The sequence below is a fragment of the Chiloscyllium plagiosum genome, chromosome 2 (genome assembly GCF_004010195.1).
Source record: "Chiloscyllium plagiosum isolate BGI_BamShark_2017 chromosome 2, ASM401019v2, whole genome shotgun sequence".
In the NCBI taxonomy this organism is placed as follows: Eukaryota; Metazoa; Chordata; class Chondrichthyes; order Orectolobiformes; family Hemiscylliidae; genus Chiloscyllium; species Chiloscyllium plagiosum.
Window position 1 is genome coordinate 66,897,750 of NC_057711.1, and position 19,780 is coordinate 66,917,529.

The 19,780-nt window shown below is 39.0% G+C and overlaps 1 protein-coding gene across 1 annotated transcript in view; it reads left to right on the top strand.

The window, feature by feature from the left end:
* The window catches only part of hsd17b4 (hydroxysteroid (17-beta) dehydrogenase 4), a 134,171-nt gene that overhangs the window by 20,614 nt on the left and 93,777 nt on the right, over positions 1–19,780 (top strand). Inside the window, exons 8-10 of the mRNA XM_043711513.1 lie at positions 45–232; positions 6,072–6,163; positions 6,279–6,303. Of these exons, the coding sequence (XP_043567448.1) occupies positions 45–232; positions 6,072–6,163; positions 6,279–6,303 (305 nt within the window). The remainder of the gene's footprint in view (positions 1–44; positions 233–6,071; positions 6,164–6,278; positions 6,304–19,780) is intronic.

Consider the following 19,780-nt stretch of genomic DNA (forward strand, 5'->3'; position numbering starts at 1 on the left):
CTTCACAGTTGAAATAGGAAAATTAATTTGTAACTTTTTTTCAGAATTATTATGACTGCATCATCTTCTGGAATATATGGCAATTTTGGACAAGCAAATTACAGTGCTGCAAAACTTGGATTGTTGGGTCTATCAAATACTCTCGCGATTGAGGGTCAAAAATATAATATCCAGTGTAATACTATTGCGCCAACAGCTGGTTCCAGATTGACTCAGACTGTTCTGCCTCAAGGTAGGTGTCATGAGAATACTTAGTCTATGGATAACAAACATAAATGTAATAATCAATTAATGGTTTCAGTTTCACCATTAGGAATGCCATTTCTAAGAAAATAAACACGTTTTTCATCCTTGTGCATTTACATGGCTATCATGTATTCCCACATCTGCACAGCGCAGGTTCAATACAGTGAAATTCCCTACTCTTGTGTCCTTCAATCCAAATGACAGAACAGCAAACACAACTGTTGTTTTCATCTTGCGTATCAGCCGGTATTACATTATTCCCCAGTGAAATTAAGTTCCACAACCTTTGCAGTATGCCTACTGAAGACTTAGTTGAGAATGTAAAAACTCAGTTCCTTATATCTTGTGATGAGAGAGCAGAAATGAAAGAACAGTTACCCAATTAGGTTTTTAACTTAATTTTATTGTCAGTATTAAAGGAAAAGCATATTCTAATTGTAAAGAACTAGAAAAGAAGAAAATCCTTGAGTTGACCTTGTATTTTAATCTAATTGCCTTTATAAAATGATTACAGCACAGAAGGACATTCAGTCTGTTGTATTTGTGCTTTCTTTATGATAGAATAAATCACATCATACAATTGTCTGCCTTATCTCCATAACTCTGTACATTATTCCTTTTTGGAGAAAAATCCAATTTCCACTTAGATGCTTCTATTTAACCTGCTTCTATGAAACTGTTGGATCTTGTATTCCAGACACTAACCAGATGCTATGTAAATTTTTTTTAACTTATCACCATTGCTTTTTTGCCCATTATTTATACCTGTTCCCCTGGTTCTCTGTCACTCCACCAATGGGAGTAGTATTTCCCTGAGCACTGTGTCGAGACACTTCCCCCTCTTACCTCATCAAAAAACTCAAGTGGGTTAGTTGAACACTTTTTCCTCATGAAATTCATGCTTTCATTTTACAACACAACAGAATAATTCATTGTGATTGTTCATATTCGGTTTTTGTGGCTGCAAATGAGCTTCCAGGATAGTATTTTGCCTCAAATCTGGTAGAGAATGCTGCTGTCTGGTGCTGGTTCGAGATTAGGGTCCTGAATCTTGATAAGGGAAACTGTGATAGTATAAAGTGCGAGTTGGCTATAATGCATTGAGAAATGCTACTGAGAGGAATGAAAGTAGATAGGCATACAATCGTACGTACAAAGAGTGTATGGGTGAACTACAAAAAATATTTATTCCTGTCTGATGGAAGAGTGCAAAGAAAACAATGGTCAAGCTATTGTTTTTGAAGGAAATTATATTAAATGCAAAAAAGGGGTGTGCAATTTGACAAGAAAAATCAATGGACCTGGGGATTGGGAACAATTTAGAAGTCAGCAAAGGAGGACCAGTGGATTGATTAAGAAGGAAAAATAAGACTATGACAATAAGTTTGTGGTGAACATAAGAACTGACTGTAAAGATTTTTAAAAAGTATAAAAGCAGAAAAAAAATGATGAAAACTAATATAGGTCACTTACAGTCAGAAATTAGGGAATGTATACTGGTAAACAAAGAAGGGCTGACTAGCTAAACTTTGCATCTGTTTTCACAAAGACGATACAAATAACAAAGCAGAAATGGTAAGGTACACCGGGCTTAGTGAGATGGAGAAACTAAAGTAATCTGTATTAGTAGTAAAATAATGTTGGAGAAATTGGTGGGATTGAAGGCTACTTAATCCCCAAGGCTGGCAATCTACATCCCAGAGTACTTAAAAAAGTGGCCCGAGAAATAGTGGATACATTTGCAGTCATCTTCCAAGATTCTTTAGACTTTAGATTCTTTAAAACAGTTCTTACAGATTGGAGGGTTGCTAATGTAAGCAGTATTTAAAAAGAGAGGTAGAAAGAACACAAGGAATTTATAGACCAGTAGTGAATGTGACGTCAGTACTGGGGAAGATGCTGGAGTCCATGAACAAGGATTGTATAGAAAAACACAGATGCTAGAATCAGACTGAGTCAGTATTGACTTACAAAAGGACAATCATGCTTGCCAAATGTATTGGAATTATTCAAGGATGTAACGAGTAGATCGGGAGAGTCAGTGCATATGTTTATTTGCAGTTTAAGAAGACTTTGTGTAAAATTAAAGTACCTGAAAATTAAGTGGGTTTGTGAGTAGCGTATTCAGGTGGATAGGAAATTGGTTAGCAGATAGGAAGCAGTAACAATAAATGGATCTTTTTCTGAATAACAGGTAGAGACTAATGGGGCATGGCAGAGATCAGTATTAAGACCACAGCTATTTACAATATGTGCTAATGATTTGGATGAGGGAATTAAATATAATAACTCAAATTTGCAGATGATACAAAGCTGGGTGGAAGGGTGAGGTGGGTGCAGAGATATTGCAGTGTGATTTGGATAGGTTGAATGAGTGGCCATAAAAGTGTGAGGTTATTCAATATCATAACAAAAATAAGATGACAGGCTGTAAATTGAGAGAGGGAATTTTCAATTAAACCTGGGTATTGTCATGCTGAAAGTAAGCGTGCAGGCTCACCGAGTAGTAAAGAAACCAAAACCTGTGTGTTTGCCTTCATAGCGAATTTGAGTGCAGGAGCAAGGATGTCTGCTGCAGTTATGTAGTCCATTTGTGAGGCCATAGCTGGAGTATCATATGCAGTTTTGGTCTCCTTATCTGAGGAAGGATATTTGTTATCAAAAGAGTGCCGTGAAGATTTACCACATTGATTCCTGGGATGGTAGGACTGACCTATAAGGAGAGATTGAGTCAATTAGGATTTTGTTCACTGGAATTTAGAAGAATTCAGGAGAATCTCATTGAAACATATAAAACTGTAATAGGACTACACAGGTTAGATGGAGGAAGATGTTCCCAATTGTGGGGGAGTCCAGGGCCAGGGGTCATTGTTTAAGGGTAAGGGGTAAACTTTTTAGGATAGAGAGTAGAAATTTCTTCACCCATGGGGTGGTGAGCCTGTGGAATTTACTGCCAAAGAAAATGGTTGAAGCCAAACATTGTTTTCAAGAAGGAGGTAGATAGAGTTCTGTGGCTAAAGAGTTGGAGCCATATGGGAGAAGGGTGGGATTAGGGGATTGAGCTCAGTAGTCACCTATGCTCATATTGAAAGGTGGAGCAGGCTTGAGAGGTTGGTTGATTGGCCAGTTCCTGCTCCAATCTTTTGTTCTATGCAAGTTCACATAGCAATCAAAGGAATCTGATCCAGTTATCTTCAGATGATAGTCCCCATAGTGTCAGTTTTATTTCAATGGTAACATTCACTTCTGAGTCAGAAAGTTTGGGTTTGACCACATTGCAGAATCTTAGTTTGAAATGCAAGTTCATTCTTCAATGCAGTACAGCATTTGCAGTCGGGGCAGTTATATTGAGGAGTGTAGTCACATGGAGTATAAATTCAATCATTTGATTACCTTTCAAATTGGTGTGGTGAAGCATATAATTACAAATTTAATTAATATTACCATTGGAACATGAATTGCAGGACTGAATTGATTGGACAAAGATACTAGCCATAGTTGTCTTAAAGACCCTTTAGAAATGTGACACAGAGTCATAAAGATGTGCAGCATGGAAACAGACCCTTCGGTCCAACTCATCCATGCTGACCAGATATCCTAAATTGATTTACTCCCATTTGCCATGATGTGGCCCATATTCCTCTTAAACCCTTCCTATTAATTTACCCATCTGAATATCTTTGAAATGGTGCAATTGTACCAGCCTCCTCCAGTTCCTATGGCAGCTCATTCCATTCATGTATTACCCTTTGCATGAAAAGGTTGCTTGTAAAGTCCCTTCTAAATCTTTCCCCTCGCACCCTAAACCAATGTCCTCTCGTTCTGGACTCCCCCACCCTAGAGAAAATACCTTGTCTATTTATCCTATCCATGCCCTTTTAATTTATAAACCACTATAAGCTCACCCCTCAGCCTTCAACACTCCAAAGAAAAAAGCCCCAGCTTATTCAGCCACTCCCTGTAGCTCAAACCTCCAACACTGGCAAAATCCTTGTAAATCTTTTCTGAGCTCTTTCAAGTTTCACACCATCCTTCCTACAGCAAGGAGACCAGAATTTCATGTAGTATCCCAAAAGTGATCTAACCAATGTCCTGTACAGCTGCAACATAGCCTCCCAACTCCTATACTCAATGCTCTGACCAATAAAGGAAAACATACCAAACACTTTCTTCACTATCCTATGTACCTGTGTCTCCACTTTGAAGAAACTATGAAGCTGCACTCTAAAGTCTCTTTGTTCAGAAACACTCTCCAGGACCTTACCATTAAGCTCATAATACCATATGTACCTTTGTAGCTTAATTAAAATGCTTGATTTACCATAACAAAATGTTTAAATAAATATAGTACATACAGGCAGCTCTGCTGTAAAGAGGTAGTTATAAGAAAATTGCATAATAGCAGCACCATTTAAACTAATGGGGCCGGAATCCTGTTATAACCAATATATGCTTTAAAAGTTTGTGCTTTAGAAACAGTGTCTCTAATTTGTCAATTGTGTTATAGTGAATTCGCATTAATGAAATGCACATTAAAGCAGAATGACCTGTACAATAATTAGCCATTTAGCCTTTTGATCCATTCAGTGCAATTGTGTCTGATCTTCCTGAACTGTACATTCACCACTTAATTCTCTTAGTATGAAAAAAAATCAATATTTAAAGATATTGTACAACTAATCATCTGTAGATTCCTTGGCTTCTGCATTCCAAAGATTCTCAAATTTCGGATGAAAAATAATGTCTTCTCATCTCAGCCTGAAATACCCACTCTTTATTCTGAGACAATAACTGCTAATTCTAGTTTAGGTTAAAGACAGATATTGATGGTTTTTCTGTGATTAAAGGAGAAATCACAGGAACATGGTATCGAGATAGATGTTCAGCCTTGATCAAGAATGGCAGAGCAGGCTTAGATGATGAGGGAACTCTCCATGCTCCAATGTTCCTGGTGACAGGAATCATTGTCTAAGCATCCAGTCTTTCAAGCCCTTTAGGAATTTTCTGTTTTAATTCTTCTTCATTCTTCTTCATTCAAAGAAATGCAAATTGAGTCTATCAATCCCAGGAATCAGGCTATTCAAACAGTGCTACTCAGGTATAAAAGGTAACTTTATCACTTCCTAGGTAACAAGTCCAAGACCGTACACAGAAGGAGTGAAGGATTATGGATCTCTAAGTCCACATTTCTTCACTATTTTTGGATTACTTTATATCCAGACATTCTAATAATTGAGAGATTGGTTTGACAGTTTGTGGGATGCAAGCAGGACAATTCCATTGTGCTGAACATAGATTGACTGGATTTTGGTCCCTGTGACATGCAGTGTTGCTTAAGTTCTGGTACAAGCTGGGAATTCTGCTCAATGCTGCATTTAATAGCTTACCCATAGTTACTACTGAGCCTGAGTGGTACCTGTTCTACAGATGTCAATTCTACACTGGACTGTAGCAAGACTACATAATGTTTCTTTTAAATAGTCAGGGTTGATTACCTTTCAAATGTAGTCCCATTTCTAATAAGATGTTTGCCTTTCTAATTTGTACCTCATTAGGGCAGATGCTTCAGGTGTAGGCCTGTACCCTAAAATTTCAGTGGTAAGCTTCCTTTCATTTAGATTTCATCAACTGCAGGGAAATTTGTGATCAAAAATCATATCTCCTTCTTGCTGGTGGAATAGGATTCTGGAAGCCTTTGGACCATTTAATAAAGATATTCTTTATATTGGAGACACTTCAAATGATTGCCATTAATTTGTATTTTCTGGTTTAACAAAGTAGTCGTATGTCTCGGTTGATTTGATATGTAATATTTTTAAATCTAGAATTAGTGGATGCTTTGAAACCTGAGTTTGTGGCTCCCTTGGTGATTTGGTTATGTCATGAAAAATGTGAAGAAAATGGCAGTTTATTTGAGGTAGGATATTTATCTCATTTTACATAATTTGATTTATCATTGATCACCTTTCTTTATATTGAAATGTACAAGGGAATTTCTGAGTTTTGTATTTCTGTTCTATCCTTTCTTTCAGGTGGGCGCTGGCTGGATTGGCAAACGTAAGTGATGCTTTGCAAATTGTGATATTCTTCCTGTGCTAACTTGGTTAATTAGAGTTATGCAAACTCCAAAACTACATTCAAAAATGCATTAGAATGAAAGAGGATTTTCAGTCTAATGACCAAAGAGCAACAAAGGATTGAGACATTGCTCTTCAAGTTAACTTTTCAGTTGTCAATTTTTTTAATAGCTGTGGCAACAGAACTTTTTTAAAAAAAATTGATTTCCTACTTAGTGTGTTTAATTTAGATTGATGGCTTTTGTTATGTTGCACAATTCTCTCTTTAGGCTACTTATCCACATATTTAAAAATCACACAACACCAGGTTATAGTCCAACAGGTTTAATTGGAAGCACACTAGCTTTCGGAGCGACGCTCCTTCATCAGGTGATTGTGGAGGGCTCGATCGTAACACAGAATCCACAATCACCTGATGAAAGAGCGTCGCTCCGAAAGCTAGTGTGCTTCCAATTAAACCTGTTGGACTATAACCTGGTGTTGTGTGATTTTTAACTTTGTACACCCCAGTCCAACACCGGCATCTCCAAATCATATCCACATTTTAGATTTTATCAACACCATGAATACTAATGAATAAATAATAATTTGACTGGGTGACAAGAAATTTATTGCATGTTGAATGGAATGGTACTATATTGAATCTAAGTTCTTCGTATAAATATTTTATGTGAAAGTAGCCTCCACCACTACCTTTGGCAGCTCATTCTATACATGTACCACCCTCTGCATGAAAAAGTTGCCCCTTAGGTCTCTTTTATATCTTTCCCCCCTCACCCTAAAACTATGCCCTCTAGTTCTGAACTTCTCCACCCCACCGAAAAGGCATTGTCTATTTATCCTATCCATACCCCTCATAATTTTGTAAACCTTTCTAATGTCACCCCTCAGCCTCCAATGCTCCAGGGAAAACAGCCCCAGCCTGTTCAGCCTCTCCCTATAGTTCAAATCCTCCAACCCTGGCAACATTCTTGTAAATCTTTTCTGAACCCCTTCAACTTTCACAATATCTTTACCATAGGAAGGAGACCAGAATTGCATGCAATATTCCAACAGTGGCCTAAGCAACGTCCTGTACAGCTGCAATATGACCTCCCAACTCCTGTACTCAATACTCTGACCAATAAAGAAAAGCATACCAAACAGCGCCTTCACTATCCTATCTACTTGCGACTCCACTTTCAGGGAGCTCTGAACCTGCACTCCAAGGTCTCTTTGTTCAGCAACCCTCCCTTGTATAAGTTCTGTTAAGATTTGCTTTCCCAAAATGCAGCACCTCGCATTTATCTGAATTAAATTCCATCTGTCACTTCTCAGCCCAGGCAACCTTCTTCGCTGTCCACTACACGTCCAATTTTGGTGTCATCTGCAAACTTATTAACTATGCCTCTTATGCTCACATCCAAATCATTTATATAAACGACGAAAAGTAGTGGACCCAGCACTGATCCTTGTGGCACTCCACTGGTCACAGGCCTACAGTCTGAAAAATAACCCTCCACCACCACCCTTTATCTTCTATCTTTGAGCCAGTTCTGTATCCAAATGGCAAGTTCTCCATGTATCCCAAGGGATCCTTGCTAACCAGTCTCCCATGGGGAACCTTGTTGAACACCTTACTGAAGTCCATATAGATTACACCTACTTCTCTGCCCTCATCAATCCTCTTTGTTACTTCTTCAAAAAACTCAATCCGGTTTGTGAGACATGATTTCCCATGCAGAAAGCCGTGTTGACTATCCCTAACCAGTCCTTGCCTTTCCAAATACATGTACATCCTGTTCCTCAGGATTCCCTCCAACAACTTGCCCACCACTGGGGTCAGGCTCACTGGTCTATAGTTCCCTGGCTTGCCCTTACCACCTTTCATAAACCGTGGTACCACGTTAGCCAACCTCCAGTCTTCCGGCACCTCACCTGTGACTATCGATGAAAAAAAAATCTCAGCAAGAGGCCCAGAAATCACTTCTCTCACTTCCACAGAGTTCTGGGGTACACCCGATCAGGTCCTGGGGATTTATCCAGTTTTATGCATTTCAAGACATCTAGCACTGCCTAGTTTGTAATCTGGACATTTTTTACGATGTCACCATCTATTTCCCTACATTCTATATCTTCCATGTCCTTTTCCACAGAAAATAATGATACAAAATACTTGTTTAGAATCACCCCCATTTTCTGTGGCTCCACATGAAGGCTGCCTTGCTGATCTTTTGAGGGCCCTATTCTCTCTCTAGTTACCGTTTCGTCCTTAATGTATTTGTAAAAACGCTTTGGATTCTCCTTAATTCTATTTGCTAAAGCTATCTCATGTCCCCTTTTTGCCCTCCTCATTTCCCTCTTAAGTATACTCCTATTGCCTTTATACTGTTCTAGGGATTCACTCGATCTATCCTGTCTATACCTGACATATGCTTCCTTCTTTTTCTTAACCAAACCCTTGTATCCCAGAAGACCAGACAAAATGCTCCAGGAACATGAGTTTAAATTCTATTAAGGTAGCCATGGAATTTAAGTTAAATTAACTTTACTACAACTGATACTTGTTTCTTATGATGTGAACTGATTTTTTTCTATCATTTACTGTGAGTTTGGGTTTTTGGATTCTGGATTAGTACAAGACATAGGTTTTTTTAGTATGTCAAAAGTTAATAATTATCTTGTGTTTCTGTAGCCATCGTGATTTCTATTGAAGCAATTTTGAGCCCTAGCTTTAGAATTAATAGGTTTTTGTGTACATTGCTAAGGTTTTGAAAATTAATGGCTTTTAGTTTACATTGCTAAGGGTTTAGGATTGATGAAGATGAACAAGCTCCAGTTTGGAAAATCACTTTTATTTTAAGCTGAAGCAAAACACCCAAAGCTTTGGGAGATACTTATTTTTCAGTTATACTTTGAGCAGTGGTATAACATTCTTGGATGAAGGTGGGTGTATTGACAAGTGCTCTTGAAAAGGGAAAGATCTAGTGAACTAAATTACCTTAGGGTAAGGAGTTTGTATTAATCCTGGACCAGAAGTTTTGGGATAAAATGTTGAAGAGTTTAGTTAAAGCTGAGTACATTTAAGCTTAATGTCTAACAATTCCAAAAATAAGGCACTTGCAGTTCCAGTCTGAGTTGAAGTCACAAGTAACTTCAAGGGGCGGCACAGTGGCTCAGTGGTTAGCACTGCTGTCTCACAGCACCAGGGTCCCAGGTTCGATTCCAGCCTCGGGCAACTGTCTGTTTTGAGTTTGCACGTTCTCCCTGTGTCTGCGTGGGTTCCCTCCCACAGTCCAAAGATGTGCAGGCCAGGTGAATTGGCTAAACTAGATTTCCCATAGTGTTAGGTGCATTCGTCAGAGGGAAATGGTTCTGGGTGGGTTACTCTTCGGAGTGGACTGATTGGGCTGAAGGGCCTGTTTCCACACGGTAGGGAATCTAATCTAAACCTACAAAGTCTGAATAGTGAATGGGTTTGATACTATACAAACAGTTTTTTATTTTCAATTTATAAAGGAGTGTTTTGGGATTAATGGGATTATACTTTTACTGTGTATTTAGAAGTCTTTGAATTTGACTTATAAGTAGTTATTTTTGTTTATTCTACTTGATCTTCATTTATTTTGTTAACACACATTTGTTTTATTGTTCAAGCAAAATCTGCAGTGTTGTGTGCTTATATTTCAATGAAAGGCCACTTCTGATTTACCTCGAAATAACATGAGCTGGGATCATAACAGTGACTAAAACTACAGGATTGTTGTAAATATCCATCTGGTTCCCAAGTGTCCTTTAGGAAATTTGCTGTCCTTAGACAGTCTGTACTACATGTGACTCCATACCCACAGCAATACTAGCTCCTGAAATGCTGCAATGGCTAATTATTTATGTCAAAATTATGATACACAATTCTAATCAACACCGTGGTTGTATCTGTAAATTTTTGAGATTAATGGTTCAAATCATTTTTATGGAACATTTTATAGCTTTTTATGGAACTTTAATTATCTAGATATGGATTAGAATAGTAGTAGTGTAAAGAGTAGAGAAGGGTAAGAATTCCTAGCATTAGTTCAGAATAAATTTCTTCAGTATGGCAGCACGGTGGCACAGTGGTTAGCACTGCTGCCTCACAGCGCCAGAGACCCGGGGTCAATTCCCGCCTCAGGCGACTGACTGTGTGGAGTTTGCACGTTCTCCCTGTGTCTGCGTGGGTTTCCTCTGGGTGCTCCGGTTTCCTCCCACAGTCCAAAGATGTGCAGGTAAGGTGAATTGGCCATGCTAAATTGCCCGTAGTGTTAGGTAAGGGGTAAATGTAGGGGTATGGGTGGGTTGCGCTTCGGCGGGTCGGTGTGGACTTGTTGGGCCGAAGGGCCTGTTTCCACACTAATGTAATAATAAAATAAAAATTTCCCGATCAATGAAAAAAGAAGCGGAGCTAGATTTCTTGGGAAGAGTTTGGGCCAAGTGGATCAAATGTGTATTAAGTCCCTTTTTTCTTGTATCCATTTTGTACTGTGTAAGTCAACAAACTATATATTATTCAGAAAACTTAGTATTCAATGTCAGTAATATTTAATTCACATTGAGTTGCATTCCAGTGGTTGCTGCATTTGGTTCTGCTTGGCAATAGGGAAGAATTGAAAAATGTGGTGCAGGAAAAACACAGGCCAGGCAGCATCCGAGGAGCAGGAGAATCGACATTTCAGGCAAAAGCCCTTCTTCAGGAGTCAAGTAGTGAAGTTTTCAACAAATCCACCAGAAAGAACATAGAACAACACAGCACAGTGCAGGCTCTTCGGCCCTCAATGTTGTGCTGACTTTTTATCCTACTCTGAGATCAAACTAACCTAGATACCCTTCATTTTACTATCATCCATGTGCCTATCCAACAGTTATTTAAATGTCCCTAATGTATCGGACTCTACTACCACTGCTGGTAGGTGAAGGGCTTTTGCCCGAAACATCGATTTTCCTGCTCCTCGGATGCTGCCTGACTGGCTGTGCTTTTTCAGCACCAATCTAATGTACCACTGCTGGTAGTGCATTCCACGTACCCACCACACCCTATGTATAGAATGTACCACTGACATCTCCCTTAAACCTAGCTTAAAATTATGTCCCCTCATGACAGCCCTGGGAAAAAGTCTCTGGCTATCCACTCTCTCTATGCTCTAACCCCACCGACCCAACCTCCACTCCCGGCACCTTCCCGTGCAACCGCAGGAGGTGCAACACTTGCGCCCACACCTCCCCCCTCACTTCTCTCCAAGGCCCCAAAGGAAACTTCCATATCCGCCACAGATTCACCTGCACCTCCACCCACATCATCTACTGCATCCGCTGCAACCGGTGTGGCCTCCTCTATATTGGGGAGACAGACCGCCTACTTGCGGAGCGATTCAGAGAGCCTGCAGTCTTCTTCTTGCCCTCTCCGCCTCCACCCTACTCCGACCTATCACCTTCACCTTGACCTCTTTCCACCTATCACATTTCCAACGCCCCTCCTCCAAGTCCCTCCTCCCTACCTTTTATCTTCTCCTGCTGAACACTCTCTGCTCATTCCTGAAGAAGGGCCTGTGCCTGAAACGTCGAATCTCCTGTTCCCTGGATGCTGCCTGACCTGCTGTGCTGTTCCAGCAATAAAGTTTCAGCTTTGATCTCCAGCATCTGCAGACCTCACTTTCTCCATCTCTGTCAAGCCAGCTCTCATCCTTCTTTGCTCCAATGAGAAAACCCTAGCTGCCTCAACCTTTCTGCATAAGACATGCCCTCCAGTTCAGGCAGCATCCGGGTAAATCTCCTCTGCACCCTCCCTAAAGCTTCCACATCCTTTCTATAATGAGGTGACCAGACCTGAACACAATTTTCCAAGTGGGATCTAACTAGGACTTTATAGAGCTGCAGCATAACCTGATGACTCTTAAACTCAATCCCTCTGTTAGTGAAAGCCAATACACCATATGCCTTCTTAACTACCCTATCAACTTGGGTAGCAACTTTGAGGGATTTATGGGCATTGTGGGATTGTGTTCAAATAATGACCAGAATCGGTGAGTGGCAAAAGTAGCCTCTTTTATTCAGCAATCACAGCACACATTCGAGGTGGCAATAGAATTCTGAAATACAGTTCTTCCAAGAGCCCCTTTAAAAACCGATCTTACGTATATCAAAATTCCATTCTATAATACACAAAGAATTGAAGAGCTTCTGTCCTGGGAGACAGGAGATGGGTTAAAACATGTGCTAAGTGCTGGCTGTTACTTCTGATGGGATTAAGGGTGTCTGTCCAGTTTGCTGCATAATCAAGAGATGTCAATCCTTTTATCTTTTAAGTTAGTAAATGTTTATAAAAATACGAGGCCTATACACTCTAAGTTAGAAATAGTCATAAACAAATTAAGGATATTGAACTGATTACTGCAGTTGTATGGTGAGATTTATTTATTTGCCAGTATGAGTTTCATTCATTCATGCAAGCGCTGTTTCAATCCTTTTATCTTTTAAGTTAGTAAATGTTTATAAAAATACGAGGCCTATACACTCTAAGTTAGAAATAGTCATAAACAAATTTATTTGCCAGTATGAGTTTCATTCATTCATGCAAGCGCTGTTTTGTCAGTTAGTTTCTTAAAAGGGAAATGGCCCAGTTAAAAGATATTTAATGGGTACTTAATAGACTTGACGGGGATGGTATTATTCTGTATGTTGATAAGGTGTGGAAATGCAGTCATGGGTTTGAAAAGATTGTTTTTAAATTTGGAGATTACAGAATTGCGATTTTATGAATGAATGGGTGAAACAACTGGTTAGTAAAGGATTATGAATGAATAAACAAGAACCCAGTATTAATGAATGTAGCAAGCTGGTGAGTGAATTAATAAAGCGAGCCTATAATACAAAATTTCATAACACAGTATCTCACAATGTGGACCCCAAGATCTCTCTGTTCCTCCACACTGCCTTTAACCCTGCCTTCTGCATTCAAATTCGACCTTCCAAAATGAATCACCTCACATTTTTCCAGGTTGAATTCCATCTGCCACTTCTCATCCCAGCTCTGCATCCTGTCAATGTCCTGTTGCAACCTACAACAGTCTTCCATGCCATCCACAATTTCACTAACCTTCGTGTCATCGGCAACTTTACTAACCAACCCTTCCACTTTCTCATCCAAGTCAATTATAAAAATCACAAGGAGCAGAGGTCCCAGAACCGATCCCTGCAAAACACTACTGGTCACTGAGCATCAAGCTGAATATTTTCCATCTTCTACCACCCTTTATCCTCTATAGGCCAGCTAATTCTGTATCCAGACAGTCAAATTCCCCTGTATCCCATGCCTCCTTACCTTCTGAATGAGCCTATGATGGGGAACCTTATCAAACACCTTACTAAAATCCATGAACACCACATCCACTGCTCTAACTTCATCAATGTGTTTTGTCACATCCTCAAAGAATTCAATATGGCTTGTAAGGCATGACCTGCCCCTCTCAAAGTCATGCTGACTATCTCTAATCAAAATATGCTTTCCCAAATAATCATAAATCCTGTTTCTCAGAATCCTCTCCAATGGTTCAAGCATTCCTTGTCAGTTGGTCAGACACAATAAGACTGTGTAAGAATTAGAAAGAGAGAAACAGACTCCATGCAAAGCAATGGTACTGATGAAGTGGACTGCTGAGAAGGCAACTGAACAATTCTGGTACAGGGTTGTTGGGCTCAGAGAAGAATCCCATGAGTAACGGACAGTTCTATGAAGCTGGCACTTGGAAGCTGCAGCATTGTTGCTAGTTTGGAGCTAGTTGGTGCAGGTGAGCAAGCCGAAAGCTTGGGGAAGAATGTCCCCTGTCAGTACTGGCTTAATGAAGAATGCTGTTTGTGAAAAGTTGGAGCTGTGCTGGAGTGCGATTTTCAGGATCCAGGGGTGCATAGACCTTTGTTATTTGCTATGAAATGTTCAACCGTAATCTTTCTGTGACTTGTATTTGCCTTAGGTTAATTTTGAATGTGAGAATATATGTTGTATGTATATTACAAATTTTGCTGTTCCAACTTTGTAGAATAAAGTTTAATTTTGTTTGTTCAAAACCATTGAATGTTGTGGCTTTATTCTACTAGTAAGTATCTGGAATCTCATATTTTGTCTATTTTTGGTCTCAAGACAGATTGCGACATAAATTTGGCAGTCTTGTCTGAGATCATAACAAGTGTCAGGAGGGAAATAATTTAGGTGATAATGATTATTGTATTATAAAGTTTAAATGGACTATGATGATAGGAAAAGGAACACTTCAGAGTAAGAATAATTAACAGAGGAAAACAAATTGCAGGGGCGTTAGAATGCATCTGACCTGGGAAAGAATGGATCTCACCCAGGTAAGGATTGACAGGCAAAACAGTAGATTGCCGTTAAAAACGAGATATTTTGGGTACAGTTAAAATAAATGTCTTTGAATAGAAATTTCCTTGATGTCAGGTGGCTAATATATTCATGAATTTAGAAGGTTCGGAAGGGGATTGAAAAACTGCAAGAAGTGAAAGGGTGTGTGTGAGAAGGGACTAGCAGCTAATATAAAGGGAATTCCAATATATCCACATAGTAAAAGGGTGATTTTGAAGGAGGATTGATACTAGTTAACGATGAAAAATGGGGTTTATGCATGTAGGCAGATGGATATGGCTGAGCAACTTAATGAATACTTTATCTGTTAACACTAAGGAAGTAGTTCCAGTCCAGATCAGACGCTTAAATTTGAAAGAAGGAAGAATTGGATAGGCTATTTATACTGAAGGGCACCAGGACTGGATGAGGTGCACTCAATCGAACTAAGGAAAGTGAGTGGAAACTTTGGAGAGAGTGACTATTATTCATTTGCTTTCTCAGATTTGGGTTGATGCCAGTGGGCTGGAGAATTTCAGTTATTTGAATAAGGTTCAAAAGGAGCGCAGTTTGGTTTATTCTATTTTATCCTAATTTATTTTGTGTGATAAACTTTTGTTTGTCGTTAAACCTGAATCTGCAGCATTGCATGTTTCTGTTTCAGTGAAAAAAAATAAACAAAACATGGTCTATCAGGCCAGGTTTCAGTCTGAAATCTGACTTGCCCAGTGCTCACATCAGCTGGGATCATATTATAGTTTGTTGAAATGTTGCATGGCAGATTTTGAGCTAATGGAATAAAAGGGAAACAAAATTGGCTGGGTGACAGCAAAAGAAAGTAGTGGTGAATGATTGCTTTTTAACTGAAGGAATGTTTATAGTGGAGTAACCTGGGGATTGTTGCTTTGACATTTCCTCATCCTAATATATAGTAATTGCCTAGACCTTGTTGTACAGAGGACAATTTGAAAATGCAGACAATACAAAACTTGTGAGTATTGTGAACCATGAGGTGGTAATGTAGAATTTTAAAAGGACTTAAGTAAGATGCCAGAATTTGAAAACTATTGTTGATGAAATATAATGCAGAGAAGTGTGAAGTGATTCATTTTGGTATGAAGAAAGTAGAAACGCAAAATAAAATAGTGGGCACAGTTCTAAAGCATGTGCAGGAACAGACGGACCTGAGTGTACATAAGCATAAGTATTTTAAGGCAGTAGGGTAGGTTTAAAGAATTTTTTCTGAAGCGTACAGTTCTAGGTTTTATTGAAAAGAGTGCAGAGCACAAAAACAAGGATAGTACACTAAGCCTGCACAAAATGTTTGTTCAGCCTCATTACAGTATTGTGTTCAGTACTGGGCACCACACTTTAAATATAGTATGGACACATAGACAATAGGAGCTCAGCATAATCATGCTTGGTCATTCAACTCAGTTGTTCTCAAGACACAATATAGCTGTTGCCAGAGTAAAATATTACAAAGAAAATAAAGATTCAAGATACAACTTTTTAATCACAGTGGAAAATCTGGCTCCTTCCTTTCAGCATAGAAGTAACCTTCCATATATAAGGCTTTATTGTGTACTTTATCTTTAACTGCAAAACTTCTCTTTTATTTCTCCATTGATTGCATTCATAATATAATGTAATCCTTTTCCTCCAACTTTTCAAAAAGACTTTGCCATTTTTTCCAAATGTTTACTACTAAGATTGACAACCCTGCCAAGGTGGGATTGACTTCCCATGGGACTTCTCTTAGTTTAAATTCATTATAGTTACCATCTGTTCATCAGTTTTTATTTGTTTGCAGATCTAAGCTGCCACAGCTCTGAGTACTGTCACTGAGAAATTAGAATGCATAAAAGTGAAGCCTTGAGTATGTCGCTCTCAGCGCTGATCTCTGAATGATTGCAACCTTTTAATGTTTCCTAACGCAATTAAGCATTAAGACATCAGCATCCATGTTCAAGTTCTGCAACTGTTCATATTCTTTGAGGGTGCTAACGTAAATCTAATGAGGGCATGCTACATTTTAATGAAGGGTAAATCATCTTTATTCTGTTTTTTTTAAACTGGTAAGTTTTCCACTGGTTATGTACATCTGCTAAGGCACATGGACATCTGGGTATTAAAATACTTCATTGGCCTTGAGAAACTGTGTGGCATCTGCCCAGTGAAACAATATAATTATATGGATGTTATGCGTATAATCAACAAAAAAGTATGTTTGTATGCATATATATGTGCTTTTTAATATCATAATGTATATGCTGTTTAAAGTTAGAATCACTATAGTCCCAGAATAACATAGGGCTGCTCTCTCATTAGAGGGAGACAACTGGTGGTGGTTTAGCCGAAGTGTCACCACACTCTCGGGCAAGGGGAGAGTTTGGGAAAGCGGGGAAGAGTCCTTCACAATAACCTCAACCAATGTGGGAACTGACCATATACTTTTGGCGTTACACTGCACTGCAAATCAGCTGTCCAGCTAACTGAGCTAACCAACCCCACATATAATATCCTTACAGCAGGCTTGTCTGACAGATGGCCTGCAGGCCAAACTGTGGCCCATTGAGTGGTCTGATCCAGTCTGTGATCACAGTTCCAAATACAGTTAAGAACATGTCGAAAATACTGCAAAAAAATGTGCCTGGGGCTGTTTCACACCTCGATTTACTGCTTGTAGACTTGTCAGTAGTGAATGTGAAAGTGGAGTGACTTAAGAGGGACACTGAGCTGTGCGAAGGTCCCTAATTTCATTCTGCCTGTTATCTTGGCAAAGAGAGTGGTGGCATTGAGGCGTTCGGGGTATTCGCACAGCAAGAGTTGGGATGCCTGCCTCTGCTAGATGTGTGAGAAACACTGACTGGAAGTTAATGGTTAGGTTGGGGGATGAATTGCATGGTGGATAGCGGGAAGTTGAGACAAGTCACGACAACCTAACAACCAGATAGATGAGCAGACTTTCCGAGCCTGCTAAGTGTGTGTGACGGTGTGAAAAAGTGTGGGAGCTGGTGAATGTTAGGAAGATTGAGGCAACGTCTGTGAGAGGAAGAAAGGAAGAGGCATTTGTCTGTACATGCAAAAGAGGGACAGAGAAAGTTTGTGTGAATCTTGAGACTAATTGATCCAATACACATGCACTCTTTCCTTCCTCCTCATTCCCCCAAATCCTATCCAGAAAGCAGAGAATTTAAAATCAACCTGCTTTCCAGCCTTTTTTCACATATGTTTGGCCAAGGCCTGCTTAGAAGTGTTTTTCATCAAAGACAAAAGCAAAGGAACTGTTTCTTAAACCCAGCTTAATATTGCCCAGCACCATCCATGCTGATCAGGATTTGGGAACCTGGTCTATCTCTGCTCTTTGCCTGAACTGGCAAAAAAAAAGTTACCTCTGCTGTTTTATTTGAGTTGTCAGTCCATTGCTGTGTGGTTGTTCAAAATTCCTGTTTACTGTTGTGCTAAAACAGCATGAGCTGAAGAAACACAGGTCTGGCAGTATCTGTAGAGATAAAAACCAAATTAACATTTTGAGTCCAGTGACCAGACCTACTGAGTTTCTCCAGCACTTTGTTTTGTTTCAGACTTTGAGCATCAGTAGTTCTGTTTTGTTTTATTTTTCTAAAATATGCTCACCCCTGAATGAGAAAGAAATTGAATTATGAGTCCTCATGCAAACAATCAACAACTTTGACATGTAGTTCCATGCGTATGTACAGAAGGCGTTTGTGTATGTGTGTCTGTGCGCATGCAGTGTATAGGTGTAAAATTTGCATTTGACTAGAATCTACTACTTGGTGGTACCATATACCAAGCATTTTACAATATTAGGTAGATGGCATTCATAATTTGCTTTAACTAGAATAGTAGGTCAGGCATGAGAATAAATGCAACTATACTTTCAGACTCTTGTCAAATCAGCATTAAAGGCAGGTTTTTTTTATTAAGTAATTTATTTTCTCATGAAGTGCTTTGGCAGGTAAATATTTTAAAAAGATGGAACAAGAGAGGTACCTTGTTCTTGATGATAAATTACTATTCTCTTAATATTTGGCATGTTATTAATCACATACTCATAAGTGTGAATTCTAAACAGTGATTTACAGAGGCCAGAATAGCATCTGCTTTACATAGAGTTTTAGTTGGTGAGTATATTTTAAAAATATGTATATGCAAATTAAAATACTTTTCATATTTGAAGCTAACATTTTTTTATTAGAAACAGCAGAATCTAACATTAGCCTGTTATTTTGATGAACCCATATCTATTTGTAGGACAGACACTAATATGTTGATATTGATATTTGACACGTTAGCTTTCTCTCTTCCCCCAACTCCCTTCACCCTCTGTCACGTAATAAGTTTTTAGTATATACAAACTTTTCATTAAGTATTCAGGTAATTCAAATATGCAAGAAGACATTTAAAAAAAAAAATTACATGTTAACATACCTACAGCCAATCCATTAATGTATCTTGCTAACCACAAATACTATGATGACTGTGATGGGAGAAATGTGCCCATAATCAAGCCTACACTATCAGTCTTACCATTACTATAAATTTGATGATTCAATAACTCAAATGATCAATTCCACTCTTTTCTACTACTATCCAGAACAAAACAAATACACACCAAGCTTCCTTAATGAATTCAAAATAATGACTAAAAAAACACATTCTTAAAACAAGCAGAAACAACTGGTTAAAAGCTACACTGTGAACTGGAAATCAAAATTTTATGCCAGATTTTCCAAGCAGCTACAATTACAAGAGAGTTGCCTTTCTGGCTCATCTGTCGAGGAAAGACAAACCATGCCTCCATTTCACAGCCTCCAGCTACCGTATTCTGAAACTTAAAGATTAAGACAGTCATTTTGACAACTATCATCAAACAGTGAATACATAAGGGGTGTGTGTGTGTACGCACGCCTCTGAGGGTTGGGAGGGGGGGGAGGTGGAGAAGCAAGCTAGGGTGATAACACTGTGGAATTCTTGGCTACAGGAAACAGTTGAGAACAAAACATTGAATGTTTTGAAGACAGAATTAGATATAGTTCTTAGGGCACAAGCATCAAAAGGTTTG